The 24,670-nt window shown below is 42.3% G+C and overlaps 1 protein-coding gene and 1 long non-coding RNA gene across 2 annotated transcripts in view; one reads left to right on the top strand and one right to left on the bottom strand.

The window, feature by feature from the left end:
• LOC150060537 (uncharacterized) overlaps window positions 1-24,670 on the bottom strand; it is a 491,819-nt gene that overhangs the window by 204,515 nt on the left and 262,634 nt on the right. The gene's annotated exons all lie outside the window — the stretch shown is intronic.
• On the top strand, window positions 13,107-23,055 carry LOC150060548 (uncharacterized protein C2orf78-like). Its single transcript, XM_090336248.1, is given in 5 exon segments — window positions 13,107-13,149; window positions 14,051-14,077; window positions 14,080-14,133; window positions 19,185-19,921; window positions 21,721-23,055. Coding segments are annotated over 5 exon segments (2,196 nt in total).

Raw genomic sequence — 24,670 nt, 5'->3', positions numbered from 1 at the left:
GATATAAGAACAGATTGGAGGGGTATGCCTTTAAGTGGAGAAAGAAAGCTTTCGCTAAGGAAATTCAACAGCTTCCACAAGCTGAGAAAGACCAGAAAATAGAAATTCTGAGCCTTTGAGCTCTGAAAACTTTCACCTTGTAAACATGATACAACAGTTACATAAACATATTAGGCCCTATTGTCCAAAATAGTCCTTTCCAGAATTTTATCTTGAAAGTATAATTTCAAACATTTCACATGCAGAAGTATAAGAATAAAATCTGTATTTAAAAACAGCATGGGGGCTGGGAGTTTGGCCTAGTGGTAGAGTGCTTGCCTAGCATGCATGAAGATGCAGGATCAATTCCTTGGTATCACACACATAGAAAAAAGATAGAAGTGGTGCTGAGGCTCTAGTAGTAGAGCTCTGGCCTTGAGAAAGTCCAAGGACAGTGCTCAGGCCCTGAGCTCAAGAACAGGACTAGCAAAAACAAAGCGTGACTGCTTGAATATTTACATTTAATGCATTTTTCTGCTTCCACACACATTACACCTATACCAACTTCAGTTCAACTCCCAGAATACAAAACGTGCACACACACACACACACACACATGCACACGCACACACACACACACACACGCGCGCACACACACACACACATATAATTCAAAACCACTTTCTAATCCTGTGATGGTTTTTGTCTGAAATAGATGAGAAAATGTTTGTTTTCACAACATTGCATATGTAATAAGATCACTTTATTTATTGGTAAGTATACTATAATGAATATTTGACATACATCCAAATTAGCTTTAATGTCTTTCTATTTTGTTCCATATCAGTCATGTATAATATGTCACTTACATTCATTATTCAATATTATTACTGATATCATTGTTTTCAGCATGTATAATATATCATTGATGAGTGACTTGAAGTTCAGAACGTCTCAGTCTTCTTTTTTTTTTGCCAGTCCTGGGCTTGAGCTCAGGGCCTGAGCACTGTCCTTGGACTTTCTCAAGGCTAGAGCTCTACCACTTGAGCCTCAACACCACTTCTAGCTTTTTTCTGTGTATGTGGTACCAAGGAATCGAACCCGGGTCTTCATGCATGCTAGGCAAGCACTTCAACCACTAGGCCAAACTCCTGGCCCCTTCCTTTTCTTCTTTTGTGTGGGTCATGGGTTTTGACAAGGGCCTGGGAGAATCCCTCAGCTCTTCAGCTCAGAGCTACCATCCTACCCTAGAGCCAAGTCCCAGTTCCCGTTTTCTGGAGCTTAATTGGAAATAAGAGTCTCAGGTCTTTTTGTGCTCCAGCTGATTTTGAACCCTAATCCTCAGATCTCAGCCTCCTGAGTAGCTAGGATTACCTGAGTGAGCCACCCAACCCAGCAGAGGGTTTCAGGTTTCCTACAAAAAGTATATTGGGAACTCTGAGGTGGTCATTGTATTCTTTACTTATCTTCTGGTCTGTGTTTTAAGTAAGCACTAAAAATGGCCAGAGATTTCTATAAGGTTACACAATAACAAGAAAAATGCAAACTATTTTCTCAAGACCAACATCCACTGGCTTATAGGAAGTTCAAGTTCTCCTGATTTCTGGGCATTCTTCACCTGCTCACCCTTTGGAACACGGTGCTCATAGTAATTCAAAAGAAGTATTTGAGCCAATCAGGCTGGCCTCTGCCCCTAGGTTTCCTGCTCTTGAATGGGTGATCTAACAAGTACACTGAGGATACCTGAGATTCAAAAGGCTCACATGCTAGGACACAGTTAGGAGTGACTCAGGGAAAGTCAGGACAAGAAGGAGAAGCCTGCTTCTGCCTAGGAAACAGCACAGGAACCACTTGGTGTCTCCTGTTGAACCTCTTTGCAAAGTTCATCAGAAGAATGTGGGTGGCTATTGGAATGAGAGCATTCCCAGTCAGTCACAGCCAGCTTCCAATATGCTGTTCCTCCAAAACAGTGAGAGTTGGGCAACCTTATCCATTTTTTAACCACCCCTTGCTTCTTGCAGACAATTTCCAGCATCCATCTTTACTTGGAGCTGCAAACTCACTACAGCTTCCTCTTCCTGTGGAGAACGATGCCACTTCTCTAACAGGCAACAGCTGCAACATCTCCACAGTCTCCACCCCAGCCTTCACTTCAGCATGGCCACTGCCATCAACCTCTGGCACCTCTTTGCAGCCACTCACGGGTCTTTGCCAACATTCCAGCACACCCATGCTGTCAGGGGTTACTGGCCAGAACCACATCTCCACTGCAGCCTCCTCCTGTGCCAGTGCTTTTGAATGGGAGTACACAGGACACAATAAAAAGTCCTCTGCACTGGGAGACTTCACATTGACTCTCATTGACCAGGGCACAGCAGTCCCTTCAATGACTATGACATCTCGATATGCGGATGCAAATGCCATAGTCCCTCTGTATCCATCGCTGTCTGCCAGCCTGGTTCAGGGGACGTTATCTCACATTCCACAACAAGAGAGTAGTAGCTTGTTACTTCCCTGCCAACGAAACAACCAAATTTACTACTATAACCAAAGCACAGTGGGCCCTCTATTATCTGGAGAACCTGGTCCCTGCCTGCAATCATATGGCTCTGTGTCCTATACAGGGAGCAGGGTCTTTGCTCCTCAGCCAGAAATCGTGATGATGCTCCAAGAGGTTCAGCCCGCAAATGTCCCACCACCAGTCTCCACTTCTGGAATCTACTACTCTGTGTCTGCTCAACACCACCCAGAAACCAATGTTCAAGGTAAGCACAGACAACAGAAAGGAACAGGATTAGCAGCACAAAAAGGAGGGGCTGACCTGCATCTGCATAGAGTCTCCACTACTCCACAAATATAGTCTAAATCCTCAGTCTCACCCACCACACTCACAAGGAGACCTCCAATTTCTGCCATGAGGCAGAGGGCCAAGGGTATGGCTCCAGTGGTGGAGCACTGACTGCTTCAAACCTCAGTGCTGCCACTAATTGCACTGGATAATTAAGTAAATACATAAGTGAGGAAATATGGCTGTGCTGCTCTTAGATGCCACCCAAAGCACACTCAGTGAGGCCATGGTCTACATTGTCCTCACAATCCATTCTCCCTAATTAATCCCCTTCTTGTTCGAGTTCTTTGCTTTCATTGGAAAATATGTCAAACATTAGTTTTGATAATAGCAGATAAACTTGCTTTACTGTGTGCAGAGAACCTGCCCAAAGGAAGCAGGTGAGAATATATATTTTGCATATTTCATGGGCAGGAATTCCACCCTGGAGCTGAGCACCACTGAATCATGCCTGTGGCCTAGCTAATCAGGAGCCTGAGAGCTGAGGAACAAATTTCAAAGTCAGCCTGCAAAGTGTTTTCAACATCTCATTGTCAGTTCCCAAATGCAGACAATAGATGCCTAAAAAAAGCGAGAATACATCAGGCCTAAGAAAAAGTCAAGCAGCAAAAGAAAAAAGGCTGAGTTCAAGTCCCAGAAGCATCCAGTGCATGATCACATTCTCTAGCTCTCTATTCTCCCCGTCTCTCCCTCACACACACATGCACATGCACACACACTCAACTCTCAGAAATGTACTCAAAACATGCTAAACCTGTCCTCCCCTCCCTGACTGCCCCTCACTTGCCGTTCTCTCAGATCAGGGTGAGAATCAACACCTATTTTACTTACAGGACACTGGCAATAATCGACAACTATATAAATAGATGACACTTTATAAAGCTGGGTTTTTTGTTGTTTGAACCCAGAGTCAAGAACACAGTAAGGAACTACTTTACTTCTGACCCATACATGATGTCCAAATCATTTCCTACTTTTAAAACTTCTTTCATTTTTATTTCACTGACAACAATTCTATAGAGGAAAAGGGAAAAGAAATAATGAAAATGAATTAGCACAAGTTTTACATAGAGTAGCTATCACGATCTTCCAACTCACGATCCTGTCCATGGTGCTTAAAACTAGCTGCTAGAAACACCTTGCTCAGTGATGACAATGCCCTTAAATCATTGGTGCATAAATGGAGCATGTTACTTACCAGGGACTGATTTCTGCTGTGATTTCTTTACATCAGTAGAAACTTCCCTGGCAATGCATACACTTTTCTAGAATCACAACTTTCTAGAATCATAAATTTTGCCAGTCACAAACTGCAGACAATCCAAGTCCTACAAGCATAAATGTTGAAGTCCTTGAGAGAAACATGTGTCACCTGACTTTGGAGACATTCCAATATCAATCCAGTAGTAAACATTCCTAGTACCTTGGTCTTGCCTCCAGCAAATCCAGACACAGAGAATAAGCATTAGGATGAAATTGAAAGCAAGGTTTGAAAGCCTCTGGTTGCCTTTGAGAAACTAACAGAAAGTCAGGATGCTCCACCTGACATTTAGCAGCTGCAGGTCGACATTAACCTTAGGGCCAAGACAGAAGTCTACATGGAACAAGGCCAATTTGGATACTCTGAGTCTTGAGACAAATGGAATGGAATGTGACAGTGGGTAGCTAAAAGATATCACTGTGATGGTCAAGACATTCATTTTAACCAGATTTTCACCTCCTTCACAGATTTTCAGCAATCCAATATTTCTACTATAACCCACATCAAAGATACAGACACCATCAATGAGATTCTGCTGCAGGAAAACTCTGTGGTCACCAAGTATTCCACTGATCAAGTGTCCAAGAACAAGCACGACGCCTTGGAAAGTGTGGATGGAACTCCCGAGGCCAAAGGCCAGCAGCTGCAGCCACAGGGCCTGCTGAAGGAAGAGGAAACTGAGTGTAGCACCCCAGCCAGTGACAAGGCTTCCCTGAACACAGCCCAGACCCCAAAGCCTGCATCCAGCAGGGTGAGCAAAACAAAGAGCCATGGGCAGAATGAGCCCAAAAGGATCAGGGGAAGCAATCCCAAGAAATGTGAAGAAACCAAGCAGTCAGGGAACAAACTGAAAGCAGAAGAGAAGGCAAGCATTCCCAAGATGAAGCACAAGAGAAGCCACCCTGAGCTTAGCCAAGAGACCTTCAAAAGACCTCGAACCAACCTAGGCGTGCAGATGTGGGAGTCAGTGCAGGTTTTTCATGCCCTAGGAAAGAAGAATGAGAAGAAAACTGCAAGCGGCACACGAGACTCTGCCATGAAATCATGGCTGGATATTCCACATGAGGGTAAAGGCCCTAGAAACATTCAAGTCAAGAAGAGGGATAGGAGTGAAAGCCAGTGTCCATCCCCATCCCAGGATGAGCTGCCTCCCCCTGGCAAGGTCAAGTTGGTTCCTTTGCCTTTTCTAACCCCAGAGAAGCCTCAGGCTCGACCCGTTCCTCACAGGCCACAGTCTCTGGCCTCCAGGAGGCCCACTGTACCATACCCTGCACGGCCTCATCCTACCACGGCTCAACCTACCGCAGTCAGCCTGTCTCAACCAGCTTCTGCCAACACGAGTCTCAGAGGTTCCACCAAAGCATCTCAGCCAAGTGTAACCAATACATACACACAGGGATCGGCCAATGCTCCCCAGCCTAGTGTATCTCAGTCTGCTGTTGCTAGGCCTGAACCCCACTCAACCTCATCCAGCGCTTCTGTCCAGCACAAGCCTGTTTCCACTGCTGGGAACGAGTTCCGTTCACCGCCTAAGCCTCATAACCAGTACCTACTCCAAGATTTCAGCCGCCAACCAATTCCATGGAGGAAACCCGATATTCCTGGCCTTGTAGTATCAAATCCCATCACCAAGGAGCAAAGGCCAGAGCGTGAAGCCATGAAAAGGCGGGCCCAGCAAGAGCGTGAGAATGCTGCCCAATACACTGCTTTGGGGAAACTGCAGTTTTTTGTTCAGAGGCAAAGAGATATGGAAGTGTCTCACTACTATGGCTACACAGTGTAAGAGTTGCTGCGATTGTGGGTACCACATGTTTTCCCATATATATATAAAAATATATATGTATATATATACAAAGATAAATATGAACATTTATATAGGCATATAGTATATTGATATAAATGCATAGATGTTGGTAGAATAATATTACTACAATATATCCAAAACTTAATAAACCTGAACGATTAAATGTAATGAAATTTAATATATGACTAATAAAGAACCCATTTGAGTTTTATGATATTGCAAAGTTGGGCTTCATTTTGGATAGAGTTTGGACTCAAAAGTTAAACTTGAAAGAAGAAATTGGATTGAGGGTGGAGAAAAGTTGCACTTGAATTGTGCATGGGAGGATTAAAGACATCAGAACCAACAGAGTCCAAGAGTAGGAAGAAAAAAGGAAAGGTCATTTTGTCTTTTAGAAGAATCATGGAGCCGTGTTATAAGACTTAATTTCTAAGGTTGGGTTCTAAATACTACTTAGAAAATACTTTTCAAAAATGGGAGAAAACAGCGCCTGGAGCATGAGCAAGTGGTAGAGTGCTTGCCTAGCATGCATGAAGCCCTGAGTTCAATTCCTTGTTACCACATACACTGAAAAAGCCAGGAATCACCCAGTGGCTCAACTGTTAGAATGCTAGCCTTGAGCAAAAGAAGCCCAAGGGCAGTGATCAGGTGCTGAGATCAAGCTCTAGGAGTGGCAAGAAAAAGTACAGTAAAAGGCTCTAGGGTACTGTGAAAAATGTTGAGCTTTAGGGGGCAGGTGAAGCAGGGGACCCACACACTTTGAAGCCAGGTGGTCATGGCTCTTCCTTGTAATCCTAGCCAATCAAGAGACTGAGAGATGAATACTGAGACTCTAAGGCAGCAATGGCAGACAAATAAGTCATAAGCTCATTGTAATTTGAGCAGCATAGAGTGGAAAGGGAAGTTTACAGTAGCACTGAGTGAAAAAGATAAGTGAAACACACTGGCCCTCAATTCTACCCCCAGTATTGGCACACACACACACACACACACACACACACACACACACACACACGATGCAGTTATCTAAGATGAGAAGAAGAAAAGGCAAATGCATGATATGAGAGAAATCTACCACATTAGAGCCAAGAGCTCATGGTTATCCAGGGGACAAAGGCTATCCTGGGGCCTAGCCAGTGAAGCAAAGTAGCATAAAGTCCACCCTGAGAATGGCCTCATCATTTAGGATCATTTATTTATTTATTCAGTACCCATTTAATTATTCAGGGCAGCAAGATGTGCTATAATACTTCAATTAATCACTAAACACACAGGGCTAGTATCACTGGTCCACTTGATTTGTGAGGTTCAGCTGTGGGCTGGGATCACATTAAATTCAAAGGTCGAGTCCTCCAATGGAGGCCTGAGTGTCTGAATTCCTCAGAGAATGCAAGTGCACCTAGATTTCCAACCTAAATTTCCCAACTGAGGATCTGGAGTTACTGGGTGGACAAGATCAAATATGTGAAGTAGACAAAACACTAAATGTGTCCTGTACTGCTCCTTCTTGCCTTGCTGGTTCCCACACCACTCGCCGCAAAGGACCAGCACAAGCAAAATCTGCTCCTAGTGTCTATTCCAGGAGAACCCCAGGGAGACAGGCATTTGCACAGGCACAGCAATGAGTCACTTCAGTCAAGCTGCAGGGCCCTGTGTTCCACTTCAGAGGCCACAAGAGGCACAGCTGGATGGGGAGTGGGCGATGGCGACTGAGAGGACAGGAAAGGAGAACCGAGTAGAAGGACACAGGGTGGAGGATCATTGTAGGAAGCTTACTAAATTTTGCTGAAAACCATTTCTTGAGCCCTTGGCTCGTGCCTGTATTCCTAGCTAGCGCAGAGGCTGCGGACTGAGGATTGCTCTTCAAAGACAGCCTATGCAGGAATGATCATTCCTGTGACATAATTTTGTGTGACACTTATTTCTAATTTACCATCAAAAAGCCAAAAGAAGAGCTCTGGCTGATATGGTTGAGACCTGGCTTTAAGCCAAAAAAGCTCAGAGGGAGTGCTCAGACCCTGAGTTCAAACCACAGGACCCACACAATAAAACAAAAAACTTTCCTGAAATATAATTCATCACACCATTTAGACGTACACTAGTCAGAGGCACAATAGTACATTTTCAGAATGAAACCAAATGTAGTCTATATTGCATTGTTTTTTACTCATACTTGAGGCCAATGCACAGTCACTTGATCCATATCTACTTCTACCATTATCCTCGGGTCCCAGCTTCCTGAGGATTATTAGAATGGTTCACCAGTACCTCCCTACTTTTACACACCTGAATGTGTATCATTTTTCCTACTAGTCATTTTCACAAAGACGTTACAATTGAATAAATTGATTTTAAAACGTTGAATTTTGGAGAAGATGGCAGATGGATAACTGACCCAACTAAGTCCCCTGAGGAAGCAGAACTTGAGGGTCCCATCAAGCTTTTCACATCTAGACAGTCACTCCAACGTAGCTATTGTTTATACAGAGATTTATACCAAAGAAGAAAATTATAAACTGCTTGCATAAGAAGACAGAATTCGGTATCCACATACAGTGATTGTGCCAGCAGTCACAACAGCAGTGGCTGCAGTGGTGGTCATATCTGAGCCCTGGAGCTATCCAAGTACCTCTAGGAGGAACGTAAACATCAGGGATGGAGCCCACAGGCCACCTGGCTACACTGGGACAGAGACAACTCATCATATAATGGACCGGAAGCTGTTCTTAGGAGAGGATCACAAGGGCTCAATAGCTATGTACGTATGATCATAGAACGTTCTCTAGGATCAAAATGAACTCTAAGAAATGGAATCAAGAGATTTTTTATTGTACTGTTTGCAATTCTTTCTTTTTTTCTTTCTTTTTTCTCCTTGGTATATTCTCTTTTGTCACTATTTTTTAAATGTATGTACCCTTTGTCTTTATATACGTTCATTTGATTTGGGGAGGAGAAGGGAAAGCAAAGGGACAAAGGCTAAACCATCAGCAGTGAGACTCACTAGCCACTGTTGGAAATGAACTATATAACCTGGCAGGGGCAGGGAAGAGGAAAGGGGAAAAACTGGGAGATAATGAGGGAGCAGATACTCCTGTTTAAAAGGCAATGTACTCATTAACTGATTTATCTGATTGTAACCCCTCTGTAAATCACCCTAACAGTAAAAATGTTTAAATTTCAAAAAAAAAGAGATGAAAAGAGGACCAGGAGTTTGGCCTAGTGGTAGAGTGCTTGCCCAGCATGCACAAAGACCCAGGTTCGATTCCTCGGTACCACATACATGAAAAAAGGTGGAAGTGGTGCTGAGGCTCAAGTGGTAGAGCTCTAGCCTTGAGAAAGTCCAAGGACAGTGCTCAGGCCCTGAAATCAAGTCGAGGACTGGCAAAGAAAAAAAAGAGAGATGAAAAGAAATGAACAAATGTATATATAACGGCACAAAAGAAACTGATCAGTACCTTTGACATTGTCAAGGTGGCAATGTTACAACAAACATTGACAATTATGAAAAACTTCCCTGATTCTAAAATTTCAATAAACATGAAAGTGAAAAGAAATCCCTAATATCATATTGGTTTGCAACTTACAATTGAGCACATTTATACTTCACATTAAATTATTAACAAATCTTTCCCGCCAACCAAATGAAAAGATTTCTGCTTCTAACTCTTGCAAGTCAGGAAGCTGAGATCAGAGGATTGGGGTTGGAAATCAGCTTGGGCATGAAAGCCCCTTGGGCTCTTATCTCTAGTTAATCACAAATGAGAGTTGCAGTTTCAGTAGAGGTCTGATCATGAACAAAAATGCTCATGGACCAGGTCTGGAGTTTGCCCTAGCAGTAGAGTGCTTCCCTAGCAAGCACAAAGACCCGGGTTTGATATCTTGGTACCACATACATAGAAAACGGGAGAAGTGGTGCTGTGGCTCAAGTGCTAGAGCTTCAGCCTTGAGAAAGCCCAAAGACAGTGCTAAGGCCCTGAGCTCAGTCTACAGGACTGGCTCATAAATAAATAAATAAATAAATACCATCACTCATGGATCCCCCATCCTTTAAACCAGCATTGGTGGAATGTCTCACATGACCAGGTATTGTAACTATAGTATCTAAGAGAGTAGATTTCATCAATACAGCACAGCCTTAGTTGGATCATACCCAATGGGAATTTGCTATTTGATTTTTTTTTTTTTGATCCAGGGGTTTGAACACAGGCCTTGGGCATTGTCTCTGAGCCACAGTGCCATTCCAGTTTTCTGGTGTTGAATTGGAGATAACAGTCTCCTCGACTATGGTACCCAGGCTTCTTTGAAACTGTGATCCTCTGATCTCAGCCTCTTCAGTAGCTAGGATTACAGACATGAGCCACCAGCACCTGGCTCTTTCGCTACTTTCAAGACAAAATGTGGAATGCTGGTCTGTGATGTCCCACACCTCATGTCGCACATGAACATCCCAAATGAACATCCTATGACTCCATCTTCTTAAAACAGACAATCACTAAGCCATTGGTTTGATTTCTGGAGCTCTTGATGGGAAATGGATGGTTGATACTGCCTTTGTACAACTATTTAAAGAGAATAAAAATATACACAAGAATGAAAACAAAGATTGTTTCTATAATAAATGTGTCTTGTGTATATGCCTCTACAGTAGCTGTGGACTCTGCTAACAATCTGAACAGATGGCCTACTCATATGCTGTCTACCCAATACAGAAAACATGCAGAGACTTGGGGAATATCACAGAAGCTGGGCTGGAGATGTAGGCTCGTGAGGTCAAGCCTCATGAGGTTGAGCCAGTTATTACCATGGACAGTACTGATTTACCTAGGCAGGAGTAAAGTCATCTTGACATAGAAATAATCATCACAATTGTAGAAAGGTAACGCTAGTTGGTTTTCCGTGCAATGTTTCTCAGCAACTATAAGTACACAAACCAATAGATTACTATGTAGAGTTTGCAATAGGAGCCTTGCTCCAGAATATGCTTGATAGTTTCATGTTAAGTAAAACCAGTTAATTTCAACTAGAATGACATCCTTTTTATCTTGGACTCCATATTCATTCCTTTTCTTCTGACACAAATTGTGGGGACTGGTCTGGCTATCACTGGAAGAAGCACAGAAATGGTGAGATAAAGGGTAAGCCAATTTAGCAGTGACACGGACTAGACACTATGTTGGAAATGAACGATATAACTTCAAGTGGGGAGAAGGCAAACCCGGGGGAGAATGAGGGAGGCGGTAACATTGTTCAAAAGGAAATGTACTCGTTACCTGACTTAAGTAACTGTACCCCCTATGTATATCATCTTTACAATAAAAGCCTTTTAAGTCAGACAGAAGTCTGCCTTCCTCTGTGTATTCCATTTCTTTAGTATTTGCTTCTAATGGGCAGAGACTACTTTTCAAAGTATCAGGGCTATGCAAAAAAGAGACCTGTATCTCTAGGAGTTGACATCTAGGAGTATGAGAATGCACAACTCGTGGTGTACTAGGGGCTCATGCCTGTAATCATAGCTACTCAGGAAGACCACAGTTCAAAGCCATCCCAGTTAAGAAAGTCTGTGACAAGACTCTTATGTACAGTTAAGCCACGAGCCAGAAGTGGTACTATGGCTTAAGCAATAGAGCACAGCCTTGATCAAAAAAGCTCAAGGCACAGAATCCAGAAAAAAAATAAACTATAAAAGAATTGGTGGGGGGGGAAACCACACGGGTGGGGGGTGGGGAGGAGGGTAATGGGTACCAAGACATGTGAAAGGGTATCAATGTATGTGAATTAATGCACCTTCTATCTGGCAAATATCATGTAAAATTTTTATTAATTACAATAAAAAATTAAAAAAAAGAATTGCTGGGTGGGGCCTGGTGTTTGGCCTATGGTAGAGTGCTTGCCTAGCATGCACGAAGACCTGGGTTTGATTCCTCGGTACCACATATGTAGAAAAGACAGAACTGGTGCTGTGGCTCAAGTGGTAGAGCTCTAGCCTTGAGAAAGCTCAGGCCCTGACTTCAAGCCCCAGGACTGGCCAAAAAAAAAGTCCTTGTGAGATTCTTATCTCCAATCAGCCATTCAAAAACTACAAGTAGACTGGAATGTGGCTTAGTGGTACAGTGCTTGCCACACATGCATGTAACCCTGAGTTGGATTCCTCAGTACCATATAAACAGAAATAGCCAAAAGGGGTGCTGTGGCTCAAGTGATAGAGTGCTAGCTTTAAGCAAAAGAAGCCCATGGATGGTGCCCAGACCCTGAGTTCAAGCGAAAGAACTGGCAAAAAAAAAAAAAGGATTGCTGGGAAAAGATCTTCCTTTTCAAGCCATATATCAAAGTCCTCATATCCAATATACGCAAAGAGCTTAAGAAACCAACCCCTACCAAACCTTATAAAGCAATCACTTAATGGGCAAGGGAGCTAAGTAGAGATTTCTCAGAAGAGGTGAGAATGGCAAAGATACACTTGAGGAAATGCTCATCAACCCTGGCCATAAAGGAAACGCAAATTAAAACAACTCTGAAGTTCCATCTCACCCCTGTCAGATTGTCCAACATTGTGAATTTGAACTGCAAATATTGTTGGAAATCTTGGGGGGAAAGTAACTCTTCTACATATTGGTGGGAATGTAAAGGAGTACAACCTCTCTGAACAGCAGTATGAGGTTCCTCAAAAAAACTAAACACAGACCGTTTTTATTGCTTCGCTATTCATAATAGGCAAGATATAGAGCAACTCAGATGCCCCACAATAGATGAGTGGATCCAAACTATGTGGTACCTATACACAATGGAATTTTACACAGCCATTAGGAAGAATAAAGTAATATCATCTGCAAGGAAATAGAACTAGAACAAATCATGTTAGGTGAGCTAAGCCAAACTCAGAGACACAAATCGTGCATATTCTTTTGGATGTGCAAAAATGAGATCTAAAATGCATTGGGATATAAATTAGAAAGGATTCTAGATAATCACAAACATTGAGAACAAAAGAGGGCACCATTAGGAGAGAAACAAAAATGCAAAGCCCATGTGCCTCTTTTTATTCATATAAAATTCAGAAATGAACTCCAAAAGGTGGAGGGAAGAAACATCCTTTTTCCCCCTTTCTTTTGTTTAGTTTTTAATTTTTGATGATCTGTCTTCTTTACCTTATGTATGGTGTATTCAAGTATACCTCTTCAGAAGGGTTTGGGAGGTGTACAGAACTCAAGGGTAAAATGACAAAAACAGAGCAGTGGAGCCCACTGGACACCAACGAAAGTGAGCTACATACTTGTGGATAGAGACAAGAGGGACTGGGAGAGCATGAGGGAACGGAAGATACTGTATAAATGGAAATATACTTATTACCTGACTTGTGCAATTGCAATACCTCTGTATACCACCACTACAATAAGAATAAAGTAAATTAAGTTTTAAAATGAAATAAAAAAGAATGCAAAACCTAATAGGTTTTCCAAGAACCAGTTCCTAAGTGAACAAGAGAAATATAAAGAGGGATCCAAGTCCAACATGGCTAGAACAACCCAGAATAAGGATTTCAGGGGCAAGAAACTAGAAAGCAAGTGCCCTAGATGACATCATCCTCTACAAGGTATCATCAACACTACTCTTCAACTAGGTAAAAGCTCTTTCATTCTGCTTCTACTATTTGAAAATTCAAATGGCTCAACTAAACGGTTTCAGAACAATGAAGTTTTCAATCTCAAAGTCCCTTTCCTTATCCCTCAAACATGTGAACTATATATGCAATATGTAATTATCAGATAATATAGAAAGCAAAATAAGCAAATTAAAAATAACTATTAATGAACATTGGTGAGAAACACTGAGGTGATGTCCTCAATATAAGAACGTAGACGAAAGGGGATTTCCTGTCTGTCTTGCAGGACCTCAAGTCACCAAAGATCAAGCATTAAAGAGCTACTAGAGCTCTCCTGCCATTCTCTACCCAAACCCAGCTTCTGGTTCAGATTCTGATCTTGTGATTGGCTACTCCAGGCCTTTCAACTGCCTGAGTAATGACATCATTCTCCCACTGAACCTATCACTACTTGGTAGAATCTTGGGGTTTCCATGGCATCGTCCAGGCGTATATTTGGATCATCGCTAGTGACCAGTGTCCAGTGAGCTCCGTACTGGACACACTCTTGCTCTTTAGCTTCAGCTACGCACACATCCTCTAGTGTCATTCTTCATCCCTTGTTTCTCCAGTTGATATTACCCATTGTCTCAGTATGTCAGGTAAGAAGAAAAAGGGATTTAGAGTTTTCATTAGACTCCCCTGCTCCCTAAATTTAATAGTAGAATCAAAACAGCTTCAAGTATTGAATTAGAAATGTTGGGCTGTGATGTTTACTAGGTATATATGACTTAGCCACATGATTTACTTTGTGACAAAAATCTGTTGCTTTGTCTGCAACATGAAGAAAATGAATTGTTTATCTTGTGATAGCTTTGTTTTCCAGCACTGTATTTTTTTTGCCCGTCTTGGGCTTGAGCTCAGGGCTTGAGCACTGTCCTTGGACTTTCTCAAGGCTAGCAGTCTACCACTTGAGCCTCAGCACCACTTCCAGATTTTTGCTATGTATGTGGGGTACCGAGGAATCGATCCCAGGTCTTCATGCATGCTAGGCAAGCACTCTACTATTAGGCCAAACTCCCGGGCCTCCAGCACTGTATTTTTAATGACATTTATGAATGGAGAATGAAGCTACAGATTTCTTCAGAGAGTCAATTTTAAACAAACTAATGGAGAAGGAAACCTAGTCGTGTTGAAATCCCTATACCAAGATACTTCATTTGTAACAGTATCCTCTAAAAATTAGTTCCACTTTGGTATTTCAAATGTAGTAAAAATTTTTTAATTGGAGAATTTATTAACATTGATTTTTACATCATATTTTCAATGACAAGTTTAACCAACAAGTGTTCCAGGAGGGAATCTCTATTTACAATCACTGGGACTTAGTATTTAGAACTTAATCAAAACTAGGCTAAGGGATTATATGTCATAGAAACATATTAATTTATGAAATAAAACATTATGTCTCTAGAGTCATAGGTTTTGATGTCTATATAGTTACGTTTATATCAAATGTAGTAAATTTAAGCATAGTGTGTGTTTCCATATTTCTGCTCAGACAAGGTAAAGAGAAAAACAGGAAGAGAGAGGGGATGACGGGACTAGAACGAGGCAGATGATCTAGAAGGAAAGGTTCACCAGGAACTAGAGGTGAAGAAAAGATGAAGAAGGTGATGAGAAATAAGACAGAGCCAAAGACATGAAGAGCATGGAGACATTCTCAAGAAAACAGCGGTGGTTTCAATAGAATGTTGAAGAGGATCAAACATTTTTAAATCCACACACAGAAAACCGAGGGCAATCTAACCAGAGCCAGGCAAAATGAAGTTAGTGTTAGCCACATTGATGGACCAAAAGCCAACTAAGGTTAAAACAGAGAATCATTAAAAGCAGTTTCTGAGATGTCACTTTTAGCTGGTTCCTGCTTTAGGTTTGTTATGTGTTTTTTTTTTCTAGTTGACTGTGAATACAGATGATGCTTTGAACGAGCCTTTTGTCAACCTGACTAACTTAGGGCCGGCACAGGTGCCAGCCACTCCTTTAGCTTTCTTTGTTTTAGCTAGGTTTTTTTTTGAAGATATGAAATTTTAGGTCAGGCAAACCTTGAACCATGATCCTACCACCTAGGAAGGACTCTCTTGTACCTTGGGCCACAGTCATGATCTACTAACAGAGGGCTTATTTGATTGAGATGAGGTGTTCAGTAACCAGCCTAGATGGATCTCAAACCACTGTCCAGCAGACTGTTTCCCAAATAGGATTAGAGAAGGGAGCTACTGAGCCTTGACAGTTTGCAATGTAAACATTTTAGATATGTATTCTAAATTATTTTAAGGAACATTTCTTGAGAGGGATTACACAGAAGGTTCTGTAATATATTTCAACATTACTTTTCATTCTTATATTTAGACTACATGGAAGTGAGTGTGTGTGTGTGTGTGTGTGTGTGTGTGTGTGTGTGTGTGTGTGTGTGTGTGTTTGTATGAATACCAAGATTTAAACTCCAAGCTTGACACTGTCTCTGAGCTTTTTAGCTTATAGGTAGAGCTCTACAACTCATCAGGTCTCCAATTCCAGGTTTTGATATTTAACCGTTAATAAGAGTCCTACAGACTTTATGGGAAGGACTGGCTTGAAATAATAATTTTCAAACCACAAGCTCCAGTAGTTAGGATTACAGCCTTGAGTCATGAGAGCTGAACATGCATTTTTTAATAAAGTATTCTAATTTGTATCAGAAGCAGGTTTCAACTAAAAGCTGTAAATTATGATGATAATGATAGAATTCTAAGTGTTTATTTTACATTTGTATCAATATTTTTCTCAGATTGGTTTTCAAACGTTTATATATATATATATATATATTTTTACTGTTATATAAGGGTTACATGATATTTGCCAGATAGATGGTGCATTAATTCCCATTTCAAACGGTTTTTAAAGATTTTTTGATGCTGCTATTTATACTAAGTTGATTTAAATACCCAGCTAGAACAATTAATATCTTTACATTGAGGTATGATATTTAGAGAAATCATTTTGGTTTGTCTTTCTTTGTTCTGATTTTTTCTTTTCTACATTTGTGCTATATTGTCCAATCTGGTATTAATGTCCTGACAAAAGTGATTGTCTGGGACTAGGAGTTTGGCCTACTGGTAGAGTGTTTGCCTCGCATGCACGAAAAAGCCAGGTTCGATTCTTTGGTACCACATACATTGGAAAAAAAAAAAACAACAAAGTCAGAAGTGGTCCTGAGGCTCAAGTGGTAGAGCTCTAACCTTGAGAAAGTCCAAGGACAGTGCCGAGGCCCTGAGCTCAAGCCCAGGACAGGCAAAAAAAAAAGTGATTGTCTAACCACACTGTGCTAGGGATACTAGGTCTCCTGCACATTCAAAAATATTGATCTATGTCAATTATGACCATGTATATGGCATGAGGGATGATGTAAAAAAAAAAAACAAGTTACCTAACGTCCAGGATATAGGGTCAGAAGACAATGATTAATCATTCTCAAAAAGCAACTGGAAATTGAATTGAGAGTGCCATTTATACTACCAAAATTATGAGATACTTAGAATAATTACAAAAGATAGGTGTAAGATGTACATGCTGAAAATTACCAAGCTTTGGTGAGAAAATCAAAGGAGCAGTCGAATAAATGAAGAGTTATCCATGTTCATGAAAAGGAAGATTCACTATTGTCAATCCAGGGAGAAGAATGAGAGATGAGCGATATAAGAACAGATTGGAGGGGTATGCCTTTAAGTGGAGAAAGAAAGCTTTCGCTAAGGAAATTCAACAGCTTCCACAAGCTGAGAAAGACCAGAAAATAGAAATTCTGAGCCTCTGAGCTCCGAAAACTTTCACCTTGTAAACATGATACAACAGTTACATAGAACATATTAGGCCCTATTGTCCAAAATAGTCCTTTCCAGAATTTTATCTTGAAAGTATAATTTCAAACATTTCACATGCAGAAGTATAAGAATAAAATCTGTATTTAAAAACAGCATGGGGGCTGGGAGTTTGGCCTAGTGGTAGAGTGCTTGCCTAGCATGCATGAAGATGCAGGATCAATTCCTTGGTATCACACACATAGAAAAAAGCTAGAAGTGGTGCTGAGGCTCTAGTAGTAGAGCTCTGGCCTTGAGAAAGTCCAAGGACAGTGCTCAGGCCCTGAGCTCAAGAACAGGACTAGCAAAAACAAAGCATGACTGCTTGAATATTTACATTTAATGCATTTTTCTGCTTCCACACACATTACACCTATACCAACTTCAGTTCAACTCCCAGAATACACAACACGCACACACACGCACACACACACACACACGCGCGCACACACACACACACATATAATTCAAAACCACTTTCTAATCCTGTGATGGTTTTTGTCTGAAATAGATGAGAAAATGTTTGTTTTCACAACATTGCATATGTAATAAGATCACTTTATTTATTGGTAAGTATACTATAATGAATATTTGACATACATCCAAATTAGCTTTAATGTCTTTCTATTTTGTTCCATATCAGTCATGTATAATATGTCACTTACATTCATTATTCAATATTATTACTGATATCATTGTTTTCAGCATGTATAATATATCATTGATGAGTGACTTGAAGTTCAGAACGTCTCAGTCTTCTTTTTTTTTTGCCAGTCCTGGGCTTGAGCTCAGGGCCTGAGCACTGTCCTTGGACTTTCTCAAGGCTAGAGCTCTACCACTTGAGCCTCAACACCACTTCTAGCTTTTTTCTGTGTATGTGGTACCAAGGAATCGAACCCGGGTCTTCATGCATGCTAGGCAAGCACTTCAACCACTAGGCCAAACTCCTGGCCCCTTCCTTTTCTTCTTTTGTGTGGGTCATGGGTTTTGACAAGGGCCTGGGAGAATCCCTCAGCTCTTCAGCTCAGAGCTACCATCCTACCCTAGAGCCAAGTCCCAGTTCCCATTTTCTGGAGCTTAATTGGAAATAAGAGTCTCAGGTCTTTTTGTGCTCCAGCTGATTTTGAACCCTAATCCTCAGATCTCAGCCTCCTGAGTAGCTAGGATTACCGGAGTGAGCCACCCAACAGAGCAGAGGGTTTCAGGTTTCCTACAAAAAGTATATTGGGAACTCTGAGGTGGTCATTGTATTCTTTACTTATCTTCTGGTCTGTGTTTTAAGTAAGCACTAAAAATGGCCAGAGATTTCTATAAGGTTACACAATAACAAGAAAAATGCAAACTATTTTCTCAAGACCAACATCCACTGGCTTATAGGAAGTTCAAGTTCTCCTGATTTCTGGGCATTCTTCACCTGCTCACCCTTTGGAACACGGTGCTCATAGTAATTCAAAAGAAGTATTTGAGCCAATCAGGCTGGCCTCTGCCCCTAGGTTTCCTGCTCTTGAATGGGTGATCTAACAAGTACACTGAGGATACCTGAGATTCAAAAGGCTCACATGCTAGGACACAGTTAGGAGTGACTCAGGGAAAGTCAGGACAAGAAGGAGAAGCCTGCTTCTGCCTAGGAAACAGCACAGGAACCACTTGGTGTCTCCTGTTGAACCTCTTTGCCAAGTTCATCAGAAGAATGTGGGTGGCTATTGGAATGAGAGCATTCCCAGTCAGTCACAGCCAGCTTCCAATATGCTGTTCCTCCAAAACAGTGAGAGTTGGGCAACCTTATCCATTTTTTAACCACCCCTTGCTTCTTGCAGACAATTTCCAGCATCCATCTTTACTTGGAGCTGCAAACTCACTACAGCTTCCTCTTCCTGTGGAGAACGATGCCACTTCTCTAACAGGCAACAGCTGCAACATCTCCACAGTCTCCACCCCAGCCTTCACTTCAGCATGGCCACTGCCATCAACCTCTGGCACCTCTTTGCAGCCACTCACGGGTCTTTGCCAACATTCCAGCACACCCATGCTGTCAGGGGTTACTGGCCAGAGCCACATCTCCACTGCAGCCTCCTCCTGTGCCAGTGCTTTTGAATGGGAGTACACAGGACACAATAAAAAGTCCTCTGCACTGGGAGACTTCACATTGACTCTCATTGACCAGGGCACAGCAGTCCCTTCAATGACTATGACATCTCGATATGCGGATGCAAATGCCATAGTCCCTCTGTATCCATCGCTGTCTGCCAGCCTGGTTCAGGGGACGTTATCTCACATTCCACAACAAGAGAGTAGTAGCTTGTTACTTCCCTGCCAACGAAACAACCAAATTTACTACTATAACCAAAGCACAGTGGGCCCTCTATTATCTGGAGAACCTGGTCCCTGCCTGCAATCATATGGCTCTGTGTCCTATACAGGGAGCAGGGTCTTTGCTCCTCAGCCAGAAATCGTGATGATGCTCCAAGAGGTTCAGCCCGCAAATGTCCCACCACCAGTCTCCACTTCTGGAATCTACTACTCTGTGTCTGCTCAACACCACCCAGAAACCAATGTTCAAGGTAAGCACAGACAACAGAAAGGAACAGGATTAGCAGCACAAAAAGGAGGGGCTGACCTGCATCTGCATAGAGTCTCCACTACTCCACAAATATAGTCTAAATCCTCAGTCTCACCCACCACACTCACAAGGAGACCTCCAATTTCTGCCATGAGGCAGAGGGCCAAGGGTATGGCTCCAGTGGTGGAGCACTGACTGCTTCAAACCTCAGTGCTGCCACTAATTGCACTGGATAATTAAGTAAATACATAAGTGAGGAAATATGGCTGTGCTGCTCTTAGATGCCACCCAAAGCACACTCAGTGAGGCCATGGTCTACATTGTCCTCACAATCCATTCTCCCTAATTAATCCCCTTCTTGTTCGAGTTCTTTGCTTTCATTGGAAAATATGTCAAACATTAGTTTTGATAATAGCAGATAAACTTGCTTTACTGTGTGCAGAGAACCTGCCCAAAGGAAGCAGGTGAGAATATATATTTTGCATATTTCATGGGCAGGAATTCCACCCTGGAGCTGAGCACCACTGAATCATGCCTGTGGCCTAGCTAATCAGGAGCCTGAGAGCTGAGGAACAAATTTCAAAGTCAGCCTGCAAAGTGTTTTCAACATCTCATTGTCAGTTCCCAAATGCAGACAATAGATGCCTAAAAAAAGCGAGAATACATCAGGCCTAAGAAAAAGTCAAGCAGCAAAAGAAAAAAGGCTGAGTTCAAGTCCCAGAAGCATCCAGTGCATGATCACATTCTCTAGCTCTCTATTCTCCCCGTCTCTCCCTCACACACACATGCACATGCACACACACTCAACTCTCAGAAATGCACTCAAAACATGCTAAACCTGTCCTCCCCTCCCTGACTGCCCCTCACTTGCCGTTCTCTCAGATCAGGGTGAGAATCAACACCTATTTTACTTACAGGACACTGGCAATAATCGACAACTATATAAATAGATGACACTTTATAAAGCTGGGTTTTTTGTTGTTTGAACCCAGAGTCAAGAACACAGTAAGGAACTACTTTACTTCTGACCCATACATGATGTCCAAATCATTTCCTACTTTTAAAACTTCTTTCATTTTTATTTCACTGACAACAATTCTATAGAGGAAAAGGGAAAAGAAATAATGAAAATGAATTAGCACAAGTTTTACATAGAGTAGCTATCACGATCTTCCAACTCACGATCCTGTCCATGGTGCTTAAAACTAGCTGCTAGAAACACCTTGCTCAGTGATGACAATGCCCTTAAATCATTGGTGCATAAATGGAGCATCTTACTTACCAGGGACTGATTTCTGCTGTGATTTCTTTACATCAGTAGAAACTTCCCTGGCAATGCATACACTTTTCTAGAATCACAACTTTCTAGAATCATAAATTTTGCCAGTCACAAACTGCAGACAACCCAAGTCCTACAAGCATAAATGTTGAAGTCCTTGAGAGAAACATGTGTCACCTGACTTTGGAGACATTCCAATATCAATCCAGTAGTAAACATTCCTAGTACCTTGGTCTTGCCTCCAGCAAATCCAGACACAGAGAATACGCGTTAGGATGAAATTGAAAGCAAGGTTTGAAAGCCTCTGGTTGCCTTTGAGAAACTAACAGAAAGTCAGGATGCTCCACCTGACATTTAGCAGCTGCAGGTTGACATTAACCTTAGGGCCAAGACAGAAGTCTACATGGAACAAGGCCAATTTGGATACTCTGAGTCTTGAGACAAATGGAATGGAATGTGACAGTGGGTAGCTAAAAGATATCACTGTGATGGTCAAGACATTCATTTTAACCAGATTTTCACCTCCTTCACAGATTTTCAGCAATCCAATATTTCTACTATAACCCACATCAAAGATACAGACACCATCAATGAGATTCTGCTGCAGGAAAACTCTGTGGTCACCAAGTATTCCACTGATCAAGTGTCCAAGAACAAGCACGACGCCTTGGAAAGTGTGGATGGAACTCCCGAGGCCAAAGGCCAGCAGCTGCAGCCACAGGGCCTGCTGAAGGAAGAGGAAACTGAGTGTAGCACCCCAGCCAGTGACAAGGCTTCCCTGAACACAGCCCAGACCCCAAAGCCTGCATCCAGCAGGGTGAGCAAAACAAAGAGCCATGGGCAGAATGAGCCCAAAAGGATCAGGGGAAGCAATCCCAAGAAATGTGAAGAAACCAAGCAGTCAGGGAACAAACTGAAAGCAGAAGAGAAGGCAAGCATTCCCAAGATGAAGCACAAGAGAAGCCACCCTGAGCTTAGCCAAGAGACCTTCAAAAGACCTCGAACCAACCTAGGCGTGCAGATGTGGGAGTCAGTGCAGGTTTTTCATGCCCTAGGAAAGAAGAATGAGAAGAAAACTGCAAGCGGCACACGAGACTCTGCCATGAAATCATGGCTGGATATTCCACATGAGGGTAAAGGCCCTAGAAACATTCAAGTCAAGAAAAGGGAAAGGAGTGAAAGCCAGTGTCCATCCCCATCCCAGGATGAGCTGCCTCCCCCTGGCAAGGTCAAGTTGGTTCCTTTGCCTTTTCTAACCCCAGAGAAGCCTCAGGCTCGACCCGTTCCTCACAGGCCACAGTCTCTGGCCTCCAGGAGGCCCACTGTACCATACCCTGCACGGCCTCATCCTACCACGGCTCAACCTACCGCAGTCAGCCTGTCTCAACCAGCTTCTGCCAACACGAGTCTCAGAGGTTCCACCAAAGCATCTCAGCCAAGTGTAACCAATACATACACACAGGGATCGGCCAATGCTCCCCAGCCTAGTGTATCTCAGTCTGCTGTTGCTAGGCCTGAACCCCACTCAACCTCATCCAGCGCTTCTGTCCAGCACAAGCCTGTTTCCACTGCTGGGAACGAGTTCCGTTCACCGCCTAAGCCTCATAACCAGTACCTACTCCAAGATTTCAGCCGCCAACCAATTCCATGGAGGAAACCCGATATTCCTGGCCCTGTAGTATCAAATCCCATCACCAAGGAGCAAAGGCCAGAGCGTGAAGCCATGAAAAGGCGGGCCCAGCAAGAGCGTGAGGATGCTGCCCAATACACTGCTTTGGGGAAACTGCAGTTTTTTGTTCAGAGGCAAAGAGATATGGAAGTGTCTCACTACTATGGCTACACAGTGTAAGAGTTGCTGCGATTGTGGGTACCACATGTTTTCCCATATATATATAAAAATATATATGTATATATATACAAAGATAAATATGAACATTTATATAGGCATATAGTATATTGATATAAATGCATAGATGTTGGTAGAATAATATTACTACAATATATCCAAAACTTAATAAACCTGAACGATTAAATGTAATGAAATTTAATATATGACTAATAAAGAACCCATTTGAGTTTTATGATATTGCAAAGTTTGGCTTCATTTTGGATAGAGTTTGGACTCAAAAGTTAAACTTGAAAGAAGAAATTGGATTGAGGGTGGAGAAAAGTTGCACTTGAATTGTGCATGGGAGGATTAAAGACATCAGAACCAACAGAGTCCAAGAGTAGGAAGAAAAAAGGAAAGGTCATTTTGTCTTTTAGAAGAATCATGGAGCCGTGTTATAAGACTTAATTTCTAAGGTTGGGTTCTAAATACTACTTAGAAAATACTTTTCAAAAATGGGAGAAAACAGCGCCTGGAGCATGAGCAAGTGGTAGAGTGCTTGCCTAGCATGCATGAAGCCCTGAGTTCAATTCCTTGTTACCACATACACTGAAAAAGCCAGGAATCACCCAGTGGCTCAACTGTTAGAATGCTAGCCTTGAGCAAAAGAAGCCCAAGGGCAGTGATCAGGTGCTGAGATCAAGCTCTAGGAGTGGCAAGAAAAAGTATAGTAAAAGGCTCTAGGGTACTGTGAAAAATGTTGAGCTTTAGGGGGCAGGTGAAGCAGGGGACCCACACACTTTGAAGCCAGGTGGTCATGGCTCTTCCTTGTAATCCTAGCCAATCAAGAGACTGAGAGATGAATACTGAGACTCTAAGGCAGCAATGGCAGACAAATAAGTCATAAGCTCATTGTAATTTGAGCAGCATAGAGTGGAAAGGGAAGTTTACAGTAGCACTGAGTGAAAAAGATAAGTGAAACACACTGGCCCTCAATTCTACCCCCAGTATTGGCACACACACACACACACACACACACACACACACACACACACACGATGCAGTTATCTAAGATGAGAAGAAGAAAAGGCAAATGCATGATATGAGAGAAATCTACCACATTAGAGCCAAGAGCTCGTGGTTATCCAGGGGACAAAGGCTATCCTGGGGCCTAGCCAGTGAAGCAAAGTAGCATAAAGTCCACCCTGAGAATGGCCTCATCATTTAGGATCATTTATTTATTTATTCAGTACCCATTTAATTATTCAGGGCAGCAAGATGTGCTATAATACTTCAATTAATCACTAAACACACAGGGCTAGTATCACTGGTCCACTTGATTTGTGAGGTTCAGCTGTGGGCTGGGATCACATTAAATTCAAAGGTCGAGTCCTCCAATGGAGGCCTGAGTGTCTGAATTCCTCAGAGAATGCAAGTGCACCTAGATTTCCAACCTAAATTTCCCAACTGAGGATCTGGAGTTACTGGGTGGACAAGATCAAATATGTGAAGTAGACAAAACACTAAATGTGTCCTGTACTGCTCCTTCTTGCCTTGCTGGTTCCCACACCACTCGCCGCAAAGGACCAGCACAAGCAAAATCTGCTCCTAGTGTCTATTCCAGGAGAACCCCAGG

This window comes from Megascapheus bottae, chromosome 7 (genome assembly GCF_031878675.1).
Source record: "Megascapheus bottae isolate mThoBot1 chromosome 7, mThoBot2.hap1, whole genome shotgun sequence".
NCBI lineage: Eukaryota > Metazoa > Chordata > Mammalia > Rodentia > Geomyidae > Megascapheus > Megascapheus bottae.
This window is presented reverse-complemented; position numbering and strand designations above follow the sequence as displayed.